Source organism: Haemaphysalis longicornis, unplaced genomic scaffold, assembly GCF_048455015.1.
Source record: "Haemaphysalis longicornis isolate Haplotype H1 unplaced genomic scaffold, Haemaphysalis longicornis Haplotype H1 scaffold_10, whole genome shotgun sequence".
In the NCBI taxonomy this organism is placed as follows: Eukaryota; Metazoa; Arthropoda; class Arachnida; order Ixodida; family Ixodidae; genus Haemaphysalis; species Haemaphysalis longicornis.
This window is the reverse complement of record NW_027526204.1, coordinates 97,573,340-97,587,612: the sequence shown is the minus strand read 5'-3', so window position 1 is coordinate 97,587,612 and position 14,273 is coordinate 97,573,340. Positions and strand designations below refer to the sequence as shown.

Below are 14,273 nucleotides of genomic sequence, written 5' to 3'. Positions count from 1 at the left end.
GGTATTGGCAGTACAAGGTTTTCCCTTTGCGCTAGATAGGATTGGCGTACGTGGGACAAGTCTGCAATCAGCGCTGGAAAGTTGCTGTCGTGGAAGATCTTGGTGCCCAGTACCAGGCCACCGCAACTCTGGCTCATGAGATTGGACACCTGTGAGTGTTCTGGCGTTTTTCTCACATGTAGGTGGGATTCAAAGCAATCAATTTCACTTATCTGCTCTAGATGTATCCAGGTGTGTTAAACGATTTTCCCCGAAGAAAAATACACTTTAAGGAACATGGGCATGCGCTGCATGCGTGAAACCACAAGTGGGAAAAATAATTCAAAAGTATCCCTACCCATCGGAAAGTGTCTGTTGCGATGGCATTGGTTCGGTGCATTTTAGTTTTCAAGTAAACATTTACGGGACTTTTCTCGTTTGTATAATGATCACATACCTGCCAAACCAGATAAGTATCATGACCACTCGGTTTCGGTTTCTTTATTTTCAACTGCGCAGATAACGTAACACAACATAACAGATAAAATCTTTCGTAGCTTTTGGTCTTCCACATACGCTAAGAACCTGTTTTCGTGTTTACAGATACATTATATCCGTTTTCCAGTAACGTGTAGGTTCGCAACGAAGATTTGTGTACATGAAACAGGCGTATTGAAAAGCATCTTCGCGAAGCAACTATCTTGCAAAGAGCAACGTTAATGTGTGGATAACATATTATATTTGATATGTTTGTACATATTACAAAGTGTGGAGGGTTCACGTTGCCCACACAAGTAAATTATTGGTTTCCGCTACCAGCTTCGGATTTTATCAGAAAGTTTTACATATCGTTGCGGTGTTTTCGTTACCGTTTACCGTTTTACCGGGCGCAGGAGATTCCTTTTAGCGCTGAAAATGGTAGAACACGTCTTAGCACACCGTTTTCGGTTTGCGTCTTCCGGCCGCAGTTGTGCAGGTAGCAACATCGGATGAAATAGTCTCAAAGCAAATCACGCATAATTTTTTGCTAGTATCTAGTTGCTTTCATTTAGGGTATCTTGAATGTTCCGCTTTTCGGTTAGAGCGCTCACAATAACAGTACTTGTTTTGAGAATACTCTAGCCATCACATGTAGACCTGTACAAAGCAAACATGTGGTTGGCGCTATCTGCTGAATAGAATTGAAATCAAAGTAAACTAGAAATTACGCCCGCGCTGAATATTACGGCAAGAATCACCAAAGTATGTTGCAATAATTATTCAAAATTCTACCCTACCTCGTCCAGGACAGGGTTGGAAACCTAAATCATTTGGTGAGCTGAGAACCTTACCTGAGCTATATGAGACTGGCATGGCTTAGCCCGAGTAGGGGTAGCCGTTTCGGTCACCCATATGAGTGAAAACGTAATTTCTCAAGCTCCTGAGCACCATCTAAAAAGACTAACGTAATGAACAACATCAATTAACAATACTTTTGTCAGTGGTACCAAGCATCAAACGCCGAGCCCACTGCGTTTGCTTTAATTAATATTCGAAGGTACACTTCGTCTGCTCAGGTAGCTCGCTGCCGATAAGCTATCGTTTGTGGTAACTTTCACGTATGCGCACTCCATTCCCGGAAGCACGGTAGACGATAGCGTAAACATGGTAACCCTATGCTGAAACTTTCTATTCTAACAACCCTACTGAAACGTTTCATATATGCCGAATTTTTCGATTAATAAATGCACGAACTTAGGAAGATATTATTCCCAAACAGAGTGGAATAACATGCTTTCTTATAATACTTGCCGTTGGCGCAGTTTTTATATTTCTATCTTCATTTAGCAGCAAAGTCCGGCTATGTATGTTTTCTGTACGCTCCCTATATAAGAAACACTCACGGAGAATGCTTTGGCGGTTCTGGCAGTCTTATCGAAGTAAAACTGTTGTCAATATTTTGCAAGGTTATGACCTAATTTATTTTCATGTGATTCTATAAGGTATCTCTGTTTTATAGCGTCCTTGTGTCGTCATAGGTAGGAACTCTGTATTTACATAATTACGTATTTGTGGAACGTTTCAGGAGGGAAAAACCAAAATGAGCGGACGACCAATTCTGATTACCCTGAACCCGCTAAAGAATACTCTTCTTTATTACCCATGCCTTTCCAAATTACCCTCTGGAACCCTCATTTCAGTTTGGGAGCGCCTCATGATGGACCACAAAACAAGAACTATTCCAAATGTCCCACATACGGAGCCATCATGGCACCGCATGTTGATGGAAAAAGCGGACACCATTTTTCAGACTGCGCCGAAAAAGCGATCAAGGACAACTTGGCGTACGTTTCCTCAAAGTATTGCCAATATTTCCATCATTTTATCAAAATTCTTACAAATTAGCCCGAAGAGCCGATCATCTTCACCACCATCATCAACAGCCTACTTAGGTCAACTGCACGATGAACGCCTCTCCCATTGACCTCCAACCGCTCCGGTCTTGTGCTACTTGAGTCCATTCTTTACCTCCGAATTTACTTATCTCGTCCCTCCATAGAATTTGCCTTCCTCTTCTATGCCCGTTTCTCGGTGTCTACTTTGTTGCCATAATGGTCCACCGGTTGTCGGTTCGTTACACTACATGTCCAGCCCAATTCCATTTGTTAGCTCGTTTCTTGTCCATGAATGTTACTCGTAACATTATTCGTTACATGGCCCGTTGAGCCGACCTATGTTTGCTTTCTAGCTGTTTAATAATGCGCCAAGAATACTCAAGATCGGTTGTACTCAAAAAAAGAGCATGCGCTGTGAAGCAAGCCACTCCCTTTAACTAGTGGCGCACGGTGAAGCAGGCGCTGTCAGTTCAAATTTCTGACACCTGTGGGCGTAGATGTTTTGTGAAGGGTCACTGGGTAAGAAATTCAAAGTCTTGAATGTTTCAAAGACCTTGCCTTTGACTGGTAGCCCGACAAAAGAGCAAATTAGTTATGCCCTCGTAATACAAAACTAGTTCAGGAAGGGTTCTAATAGCCAGTAATCAAGAAATTTTTTCAGTAAAGAAGGCTAACGGAACTACGGAAATACAGATGTTCTGATCATGCCACTACACAGATTGATAGGTCGGAACATTTTCCTTGCCTCTCACTGCATATCATGTCACAGCATGCTTGTTGCATCAGCGCAGGTAGAGTCTCCACCGTTTTCGTGCGGGCATGCACCGAGGAAAGCCGCTCCCCTCCTCTACATTTTGCCACACCCACTAACTTCAACGCTTGTCAGTCCGAAAAGGACACAAAAATATTACTTTGTTTCTTAAAGGACACAGGCCTGTCTGAACGGTTGTAGAGACACTGTGTACCATTGTTCATTTGTCATTTGCTTAGTTTACCGTTTCAGTTTAGGCTTGATTATCGCATATTGTTTGTTTTTGTAGGTATCTTTATTTTTCTTTTCTTGCTCCTCAAGATCTATTCCCAATCTTTTCAGTACCCTTTCTTTCTCTTTAAATCCCTCCTTCCCCACTTCCCATGGGTAGGGTAGCCAATCGGACTGTTACCTGGTTAACCTCCCTGCCTTTCATGCACTGTATTATCCTTCCTTGCTTCCTTCCCACTAACTTCGGCAACATGTACTCCTCCGGCACGTGATTACAAGACATAGCACGGCATTTATAGTCTTTATAGTGTATTTGCCTCAATTCTTCGGTGTCTAAAAATGAAGCCGATTTTCAGGTGATCGCTGTTAACTTGTCCTATTTAAACTGTTCTTCTCGCATTGCATGTTGCGAATTGAACCATTTCAATAATGGAATGATTGGCGAAAACCGGCTCGAATGCAGCGGAGGTAGACCACCGACGACGATTGGGCCGCAATCGCCAAGTGTAAGCGCGATGCCCGCCAGGATGCTGAATAACAGTAGGCGGGACACGCAGGCGTTCGGCTGGCTACTATCCTGCTGAACGTTTCTGTGGCATGAGTGCGCGCTCTTTGAGATTTGTACTTTGTTCAGAATGTGAACAATGTGAACGTGAACAATGTGAACGTGAATGTGAACAATGTGAATGTGAACACAGCCATTCTTTTTGTAGAAAAGAAAACTTCGCATTTCATCCACGTTTCACTCCACCCACGATCACAATCATCCACAGAGAAAGCTGTTTTTCCCGCCGTGAGTTTTGTAGTGCACACTTAGAGAGTGATAGAAAGAGAGACGTAGAAAGGCATAGAAAGCTTCCTTTTAACACGAAGAAGCCCCACTCCCTTGTGATTTATCAAAAGTGAACAAAGGTATATACACCAAGTAACATGCGCATATCGATGAAACCGTCTCGGCGCACAAAAATTTAGTCGCATGGAAACATACAGCTTAGAGATTACGAAAACCCCACACTGTATCAGAGTAGTAAAGGGCATGGCAGCACTCGCTTCTATCCAAAAAACAATTATTCATGTGTTTAAAAAAGGCGAAAATGGTGATGCTTGTGTTGGGTAAATACACTATTCCAAACCAAGCTAATTAAATAATCAAGATGTCGTATGTGTTTTATATATAAGTAATATACAGGTAGGCACTTATAAGAAGGGGTTATGTGTTTATATTACCACTTTTATGACTTAGTTTGAATATACCCCGCGCTCTTCCCTTAATGCTAGAACGTTGTCCCGATAAGCTAGCGGTGATGCGTCCTGTCGGTGCACACGTCAAGGCTCGGTATTACCGCTGCCCTTCTTCAATGTCGCTGTTAGAGGACAGCTAGTGCACATACTGAATATTCACCACGCACTGTATACACATGAAGTCAACTTCTTGACTGACACCGACTCTCAATCTCAAGGATAGCTGCAGAACACACCGCAGCTTGCGGCCGAAGCTGTCAGTCACTACGCCCAGGCTTGCGGATTGCATTGTTAACCGCAGAGGTCAAAACTCATCATCCAAAAACACCCTCCACGACCCCATGTCGAGCTCATCTAAATAAACCTAGACGGCAAATCGACAAAACCTAGCCAGTTAGAAAAAATTGTAGGCCTTACCGTACAAGCCAATACCAGAAACCACTTTGCCATGTTCAAACTACCTAATATGTCTGACCAAATAGTGCACATGATTAGGTGGGTCACTATTCGGCATCGAGGAACGAAAGCAAAGGAAACTGAGGATAATTCAGGCTTTTGTTTCATATCGTCTCGTTTGTCACCCCACTTATGCGCCTAACCAAATCTGACATTAAAACACTCAACAAGATCATTAGAAAAGCATTTAAAAAATTCTTCGGGCTCCCGATAAGCACCTCGACAACCAAGTTTCATCAAATAGGTTTTCACAACACCATTGATGAAACCATTGAACGTTATCTAGCAAGTAAGCGCCTTCGTTTAACACAGACTCAAGACGGCTGCTTTGTGCTTCAATGCAGCAACTGGCCCTGTGCAGTACAAACCGACCTAGCCCCTCTATCAGACGAGAGGCGTTAGCATAGTTTGCTTGGACCCCTTCTGAAGAATATAAACCCTTACCTTTATCCCGAGCACAGAAACGCCCGCAGCGAAGCCCCCGAACGCTGACACGGCAATCACTCTGGCGCGTCCTACACCAGTGCGGCGCCATACACTGGCAACAAAGTCATGGTTGCAGTGAAAAAAATCAGAAACCATTTAACTGCATGCGCGATCATCCGCACGACGTCCTCCCGTGACGCCGAAGAACTCGCTATTGCGTTAGCATTCATCCAATGATCCAGTAAAGTCATCGTCTCCGGTTCTCAAGCTGCCGGCCGCAGTTCCCTGTCAGGACGAGTGACACCAACGGCACTACGGGTTCGTTCTCACTGCCGTCCATCTCACCGAGCGGCAATCCTGTGGACACCTCACGTGCCTCTGTTACTGGCAACAACTCTGCCCACCAACAGGCTCATGAACTGGCTCGCCTAGCCCCCGAGGTCACCGTAGCTCCGACGCAACCGGACACTAGACAAAAATTTTATTGGACACTAAACAAAAATGTCCGTGCCCACCCCATCCCTCAACAAACACAGGAAATTACACGCCGAAAATTACAAGCAGAGACGTACGTTACACCTGGTTCAAATGAATTTATTGTTTCCCATATAGTACACTGCTCTATGCAAATTTTTTCCACCCTACAGCATATACCTAACTGTTGAATGGGCTCATAACCTGGTATCACCACCCCTCTCCACCCATTCCTTTCCTGAGCGCTGCACTGTCAACTGTCAACTGGGGTCACACTCTCCCGGTGCCACAGGTGAGGACAGCTAGGGCGACGCCTGAATTGCTCGACTAGGGCCCCACTCTCATATCCGAGCACATTATAATATTTCCTCGCTCTCTGTCTCCATTAAAGCAAATCACCGATCCAACACACAGGCAATGGTTTAAAAAGAAGGAATACCTGCGGACTTGCGATTTAAAGGTATCACATTTTTCTAAGCCGATTACAAGAAGCACGACGACGCATGGCGGCTTGATTGCTCTTGCGAAAACAGCCGTTCACATTAGTGTAAATTTTAGTTAGAACAAAGTACTTGGGACAGGAAACTGACTTGGATTTTGCGCTTTGTTGCTGAGAGTTATTTTTTGTGATGCCTGTTTATTGCAGTTGTCACCATAAAATCTTTGAATTAAAAGAGATAGCGATCCGTTCAATGTACTAAACGGTGGGTTTACAGTGCGTCGAGCGAAATCTGCAGCTACGGTTACATGCGAGAAAACTTTGCAGCCTGAATTTTCTTTATTCCAATATATTCTAGGAAAATGGCGGACGATATATACTGGGGTTGCATCTGTGTAAAAGATCTGAAACAAGACTTTCTTGATGTGCAAAAACACCTGCCTCCACCTACGTACAGCCATGAAGACTTTTGCAAAGCAACAGAAGGGCCCAATCTCTACTACTCGGTAAGCACAGATCCAATCAAGCAGCGAACACCGGAAGGCAATTTTAATAACCCCCTTTTAGTAGAACCGTCACTTTACAATCCTAATACACAAAACAGGATCAGTAGGATAGAAAATATGCAACAGAATATTTGCGATGCGGTACTTCTGAAAAAAAAACATTAACAAAACTATTATATTTGTTTTTGTAATGTAATCGCCTAACTGATACAAATGGACCCTAGAACTGCGCTTTTTAAACAACAATATTTTCCTAAAAAGGTTACCATAATGGAATCCTTTTCTTTACTTAATCTTTGCACCTGTACATTTGAAAACTGATAGGAAAGTTTTTCACGGCTTGTACAAAATTATAGGAGTTTAATTTGATGTTGATTGCTTCCAACCTACACATGTCCTTCAGGAGTTCAAGAATTGTGTAATACATTGCTACGTCGGTGGCTTCTGGAGGGGTTGGCCAAGCCAGGATTACCCTGCACCTTACGGCTTTCGTTGTGGAAAGGGGATGGTAAGAATTTTCAGCTCACATTTTTATTGAATGCTTTCACCTTACAAACTTGGTATTAAAACATGCGTAAAAATTATTCGTTGGTATAAAGGCTGCAAACGACTAATAATTTCGTTATTTTGTTATCAGCATGGGCAGAGGTACGTGGGCCGGTAATGTTCTTTACCGAATTATTTCTGCTACATCTTGAAACTCATAGATTTTATTTCCACAGTGTTTAAATTAATTGCAGCGAATATTCTGAACAAGGCACGTAGCTTTCTTTCAATATGATCGTATCATGAGCACTCCGAAATGTTATTACAATGTTACACTTAACTATTTAAAATATTTTTTTACTTGCTCATGGCCTGGCTCGTGTGTAAGCAGCGGCCGCTATTCAGCTTGACAATTTATTAGTGCTCCTCTAAAGTGTCACCAGTACAGGAAAAAAGCCTTGCTAGAATAATGTTTTGGTCACAAACTTTTGCGCGGCCTCATAGCATATTCTGTTATTTTCTTTCCCTTCAGATTTGCATGTTTGGAGAGTGCGTCTCTTGTAAGAAATACCAGCCGGAGTGGAAGGACTGTGAGAACTACTGATAGCCAGTTTTGGATGAGTGAGAACTGCGTGTTTTCGTCTGTAAATTATCCAGTAATGGTAATGGTGTAATGGCACATCTCCAGTAATGGTATTGTTACTTCCATCACCCATGCTAGTCATTAAATGCTTACACTTACATTTACAATCACACTTACACTTACAATTACATTTAATGAATGTCTAATAAAAATGGCGTGAGATCAGACCAGATACAAATTCCGCGCCTCTGCTAGAAGAATTTTCCTCTTGCCCCTACTCACACAGGGTGTCCCACGGCTTCAAAAAGGTTGCGCAAATAAATACCGTCAATTTTAGTTTTAGCGCATTTATAATTGGTAAATTATTTTTATGATGATGTATAAGACGAATGCCGCCCAGCAGTGCAGTGGCAGCAAAAGAAATTGTATACGAACTCCCCATGAATTACTTTTTAGTTTACAACTGTCAGTCAGGTCGTTGATTTATTGGAAAAGGGCATAATCTAGCTGTAAAAAATTCTTGGGGAAATAACAGGTTCGAACATTATAAAAAGTAATCGCTATCCCACGTACGTGAGAGCGGACGCGATATCTCAGCAGGGCAAATGAAAAGCTGGGGCGTGAAACATTGAAAGCATACCTTATCAAAAAACCGGGCGAGGTGTGCATCAGAAAACAGACTATCCCCCTTTCAGAAACAGAGACTGGATTCCTGGAAAGATACCAGAACATAATTTTTTTCGTCTTGGGTTCTTAAGATAGAGGTACAGACTTTTTTAAAAATAAAGTTCTGTTGGAAGTGTCGCTTTGTCTGTTTTGCTTGTTGTAGCGCCATGCCTGGCTTCAAAAGAAACTATGTGCACTTTCGTGGTCTCTTCTGTAGCTTTAGGGACGCATCGACTAGAAACGTTTTGGTAACATGCCTGAGCAACTCTGCAAGGAACACTACGAAGGCTTTTCCCAACTACCAGCCCGGTCCCACGGTTTCTTTGTGCCACCTCTGTTCATTGCAAAAGGCGACCTAGACAAATTTGAGGCCAAACACCACACATTATTAATGACCGCGTTGTTCTTTCAGTAATACACATATTGAATTGGATGTTGCGAAAAAGGGCAATAAATTTCTGATGATACACGACAATAACTACAAACACTCCGAGCGAATCTGGGCAATTCTGATAAAAATACAACAATATTGTACAACATGTGCGACTACAATGTTGTGCAATTAAAGGTTTTGGGTACGACGTCCGGCTTAAAGGATACACTGGCATTGTGGGAAACGTTACGTTACTTTGTGCCAACGGGAGCCGCACCGCCCTCAGCGAATGCGGTCAGAGCATATTGTGTCACCAAAGAGAAACATCAGTTGTACTTTATATTTCAATTTAATATCCTTTGATTTTATACATTTACCGCCAATGGTTTTCGCTGGTGAACGTGAGAGATAGAACAAGTTTCTCCCACTAGTTAATACAAACAGACCCCCCAGAAAAACATCACAGATTGCAAGAGGAATTGTCTGCGTGACTTTCAATGCCTATTATGGCCACGGCACCCTTTTGAGAAACGGTATGGTAGCCAAGTTTGCGTATATTACATGAGGGTTTTTACGTGGAAGCTCTACACCGCTTGTGTACATTCTTGCAGTTGGTTCTTGGTTCTCTTAAACATTTTTTTTGGTACGAAGAATCACTTGAAATTGAATAAGTAGATACACAGCAATATCTGCAAGTTAGGCTAAACTTCACCTAGAAGAAGGCACTTTTGAGCTGGTAGTGCCTCTTTATTCCTCTCTACTCTACAAGATGGTCACATTTATAAATTTGCAGCGAGGAAAGTGCAGTTTACTAAAGTTACAATAGCACTGCAGCAGAACATACTTAATAAAGTTCCCCTACGATGCGTAAGAATCATTAGGATAAGTTGCGTATGAGGAAGACTCTAAAACTAGTTATTATGAGGGAATTTGAGGAATGTTTTCGGAATAGGTGCGAAATAAAGTTAATAGTACCAGCAACGTATGTCCTGCATGATAAATGTACACTTCCAATGTTATAAAAACGTAGAACAACCGTGAGGTAATGTGAAGTAGGATGTATTTTATCAGCAATTACTTAATACCGATCAGTCCGTCAGCTGGGAAAGGCACACATTGGCAAACAAATATTGCGCTGTTGAAACCACGAGCCGTGGTGTGTGATAAAGCAAAGCGAGGAATCTGTAAAAGCATGAATATTTACACTCTGATTGTTTGTTTGCAGTCTTGAGCTGACTATAACGTCTGGTCGATTTGTTAGGCATTTAATTGAATTATCATTTTAAAGCTTAAGTGATACTAGATATAAACATGAAACTGGCAAGGGCGGAACATTTCACATCCCATAAGTGGAGGAAACAGGTCTTTACCAGTTCTTCTGTCTGGTATCTTTGGTGGAGTACAGCGTCGTTCCGCAGGTGTTTGTTCTGTTGTTTCTTAAAATGTTTTCTCCTAGGGCGTTAAAAAGGGTAGCTGAAAAACACGATATTTTAACAATTCTAAGCGCCATAGATAGCCACTTAAGACAAAAAGTGGCCGGGTATCTGCCAGCTCCGCTGCAAATGCCGCAGAAAGACGATAGTCTTCCACCGCCTCTGCCGCGAAAATATCTCTTTTCTCTTCCCCACCCACCTCTCACCCTCTTCCCTTCCCGTTTCAGTCCTGCCACAATTATTCGGAGGAAGTTTGCTAAATTCAATTTAATTTTTGCTCGCTTCACTGCTCGTGAGACGTCTAATAGAACCGATTGTATGACTGAACTTGTAACGCCATGACGAGATCTGGACTTGTCGCCTCCTGACAGTATTTTTAGTCAACATATTGTTTTCAACGCGTATTTTTTGTTTCAATCACAAATACTAAGCAAAGATTTATTTTCAATTAAAATAACATTGCGACTTCCAGTTGTGCATTGATATTTTGTATCAAGTTTGGATAATGTGTTCTTTTTTAAGGTATAACTGCCGTTTGAGCGATCGGTGACCAAGACATCTGCGTAGCCTGTTTCGATGCTTCCGCGCAGGTATCGCCATCTCTCGGCCGCTCGGCGCACCGCGTGCCGCGGCGACCGGTCAGCGTAGGCTTGCATCGCAGCAGATATATCTGATCGCCGCTTTTAAAATAAGCCCTGACAACAATCCCTAACACAATTTTTCACCCCACTAACACCTACTTTTTCGCATGTGGAACTTTTCAACGATCAAATTGATTCAGAAGAGCAGCGACAAGCGCGGTTGCTACCGTGGTCTGCACCGGTTCGAGCCGCTGAGTGTGCCGAGCTGGCAGGCGCTGCCGGCGTGTGCGCGGACTGTTTCCGAAGGCAGAAAGCGCTTCACGATTGCTTGCTTTATCCATTTCTTGCGAACAAACGCGCAGAATCTACAAATTCCGCTCAGCGATCATCGTAGTTGACCATGGAGCAAAACAGTAGGCGGAGCGAGGCCGACGACGCATCTCATGCGCGCTTCGGGCCGTCTCAAATTCACGCGTACGACTAGTCGTGGCGACAGTCGTAACGATCAGTCGCATGCGAATCGCGTGTACCAATCGTACATGTGTCCAGCGCTTAAAGGCATTTTGCGAACTGCCGGCCTTTGTTGAGCTGGCGACCGCACTTCATGCCAGACGACTCCAAGTACTGCTCGCTCTGCTACTCGGACGGCACACGGATCTGTCCGAGATTTTTCTGCCTGCCCTCATTCAGTGATAAGAAGCCGCCTGGTATTATGTGATGACCAGGGGCTGTCATCTTAAGGCGTTATAACACCAACACAGAAGAAAAACTTCGGCTGCTCCTCGCCGTAATGTGGGATTGCCGTGCACACAACGAGAACGCAGCCGGAGGAAACGCCGGCAAATCCTACAGCTTCAACTTCCGCTAGGCACGCTAGGTGGAAGCACACCGCAATGAAAGAGGCGGATTGTGGCACTCTAAATATAGTGGCCGAGTGGGACGATTCTATAGAGTATCCAGCTTTCTGCATTACATATTTCTGATCTGGTAACATGAAGAGCAATAAATTTCTTGTCTGTTTGCGTACGTCCGCAGCGTACGTGGCCTCCACTCCTATATTATGACGTGGCTGGTACACTTCAAAATTCAGAGCATGTGCACTTGCGCTACCTAGAAGGCTTTGTTAAAGCTGGGAGAGTGGAGCTACACTTTGAAATTAATTTATGTATGCGAACTGGTTTGGCGAAACGTGCAAATAATGGTATCAGCAGAAGATCACTTATACTCATTCTGTCACGTTTCAAATGTGAGAAATAGCTTTTTGCTTAAGTAACCTGCAAAATATCGAATGCACGAACCAGTCGCTTTGTGCCCAGTTTCCTCATAAGTGCGCGCGAAACAACGCGACCTTCTACTACGGCTTTTTGGAGGCATATTCTGGTAAATTCCTCCGACATATGTTTTTTTTTTTTCTAACTCAGAGTCCGCCCTTTGAAATTCTTAGCTATTCTACAAACGCCTTGAAGATTCCTGGTGGGCGTCAAGCTGTTTTCAAAAGCGGCGATGCGCGAATGTCTGGCTTTGATGGCGATGACCGTGTGAACTACTCTCTACAGACGTAGCTGGCTTATGACTGCAGAGATAAAAACGCACTGCTTGACGAGTGCGCTCCCGCTGATGTCAATGTCACAGTTAAGTCGGGGCGACAATCTGACTGTCACCTATGAAATCTGTATAACCCTCTCTGTAGGTCATTTATTAATGGCGCCCTAATGTTCAGGGGAAGTTCCAAAAAAGAAAACTTGAAGAGAAATGTTTGTTTCCTTTCTAAACCGGCATTTTTTTACTTATTTTGCAGCCTTTAATGGCCAATAGAAGAGTGCAACCCTTATTCACAATTATTACGCGGCATGTTTATAAGAAAAATGAGTGAATCTCAGATAATGAGAACATATCTTTCCTGTTTTATTTAGATGTTGAATAAATTGTGCAGTGGGGGCATTTCTCTATTTACTTTTCGAAACTGCAGGCTTATATATATATATCCGGTAATAGTCCACGAAAGAAGCGAAGACACCACAAAAGGAACGCTGGTGTTAACACCCACTCACTCTATAGAACTGCAGACAGTTTATTTATTTGACGAGACCTATATTGAACGTATAGAAATAAAGAGAACCTTCGTGGATCTACCGGTAAAAACTTTATTTCTTTTTAGGAAAAAAAAAACCATTTTACTTACTGTAAACACAAAATGTTCCATGTCCAGGTTTCCGTGCTGATTTTAGGAAGCTTATTTCAGAATAACTTTTGTAGGAATCTGAATGCTTCCCATTCGTGAAAGAGTAGCTTCCACTTATCCCTTTCCTTTGAATGCCACCAGAAGATCAAGATTCATTATGGCCTTGTGTTCAAAACGTGCTACGAAAGAAATGAAAGCTGTCTCTTCTGACTTGTAAAAAGCAGCAATTCTTCATTTATTATCCCTGAACTTCTTGCTTTAAATTGTGGAGTAAGTGGATAAATTAGCAAAAAACATACCTGTTTCTTTTTTCTTCCTAGTTGTGCGCTGAAAACAAATTATCTTTTACCTACGCTACAATCGCCTTTGGTAGCTTAAAATAGCGCGCGCGTTTTTCACAAGCGCCACTTGCAAATTTTTGATATGGAGGGTGCGACCCCGTATACAGTAGTCCTGCGCCATTGGTAACACTATCAAAAGGAATTGTCATGAATAAAGAGTCTATATAAGGACGTACCCTTCCCACTTATAAGCTCAACATTATGGACCGTCAAATTATTTCCAAATATCATTGAATAAATAAGGCACCAAGCTAAATCTACGCTCAATATATCATGGTGAAAGCAAAGCCTTCGGTCATGTATTACGGGTGGAGGTGACGCTCTGTTGATGTTTCTATAGATACAGAGCTGGTAGCGCCAATAATGCCTTACATGCTGTAGCGTAACCAGGGTCCGTAATAAAAGTATTCTGCCTTAAAAATTAAATAAATGTTACCGGCGTCAGCCTTAGGTGTGAAACCGCGAAGCTTGCCGGAGAACTTAGACCACCCAGTCCACAATATTTGATCCGTAAATGATTTCTATTTGTTGGCCCGTAACGTTTCTGAGATAGCAGCAAAACAGGGTGCCCGTACTCACCAACCGACTTTAGAGATGGATGGGGAGTGGGTATTAGGTTCACTCCCTTGTCAAACTGGAGTTCTTTTTTAGGTATGACAATGTCTAGCGTTTTTTGTATAAGTAAAGGCTCCTCGTATTAGCAATGGTGCTGAAAGCAGTCAACTTCTCAAGAAAACGAGGAGACGGTT

General features: G+C 42.8%; 1 protein-coding gene across 1 annotated transcript; it reads left to right on the top strand.

The window, feature by feature from the left end:
- LOC144158917 (uncharacterized) lies at positions 1-8,752 on the top strand. Its single transcript, XM_077690105.1, has 5 exons — positions 1-151; positions 2,160-2,303; positions 6,732-6,879; positions 7,283-7,387; positions 7,898-8,752. The coding sequence occupies exons 2-5, from the start codon at positions 2,227-2,229 to the stop codon at positions 7,967-7,969; spliced, it is 402 nt and encodes a 133-aa protein (XP_077546231.1). The 5' UTR covers positions 1-151; positions 2,160-2,226; the 3' UTR covers positions 7,970-8,752.
- Positions 8,753-14,273: the final 5,521 nt, after the last annotated feature.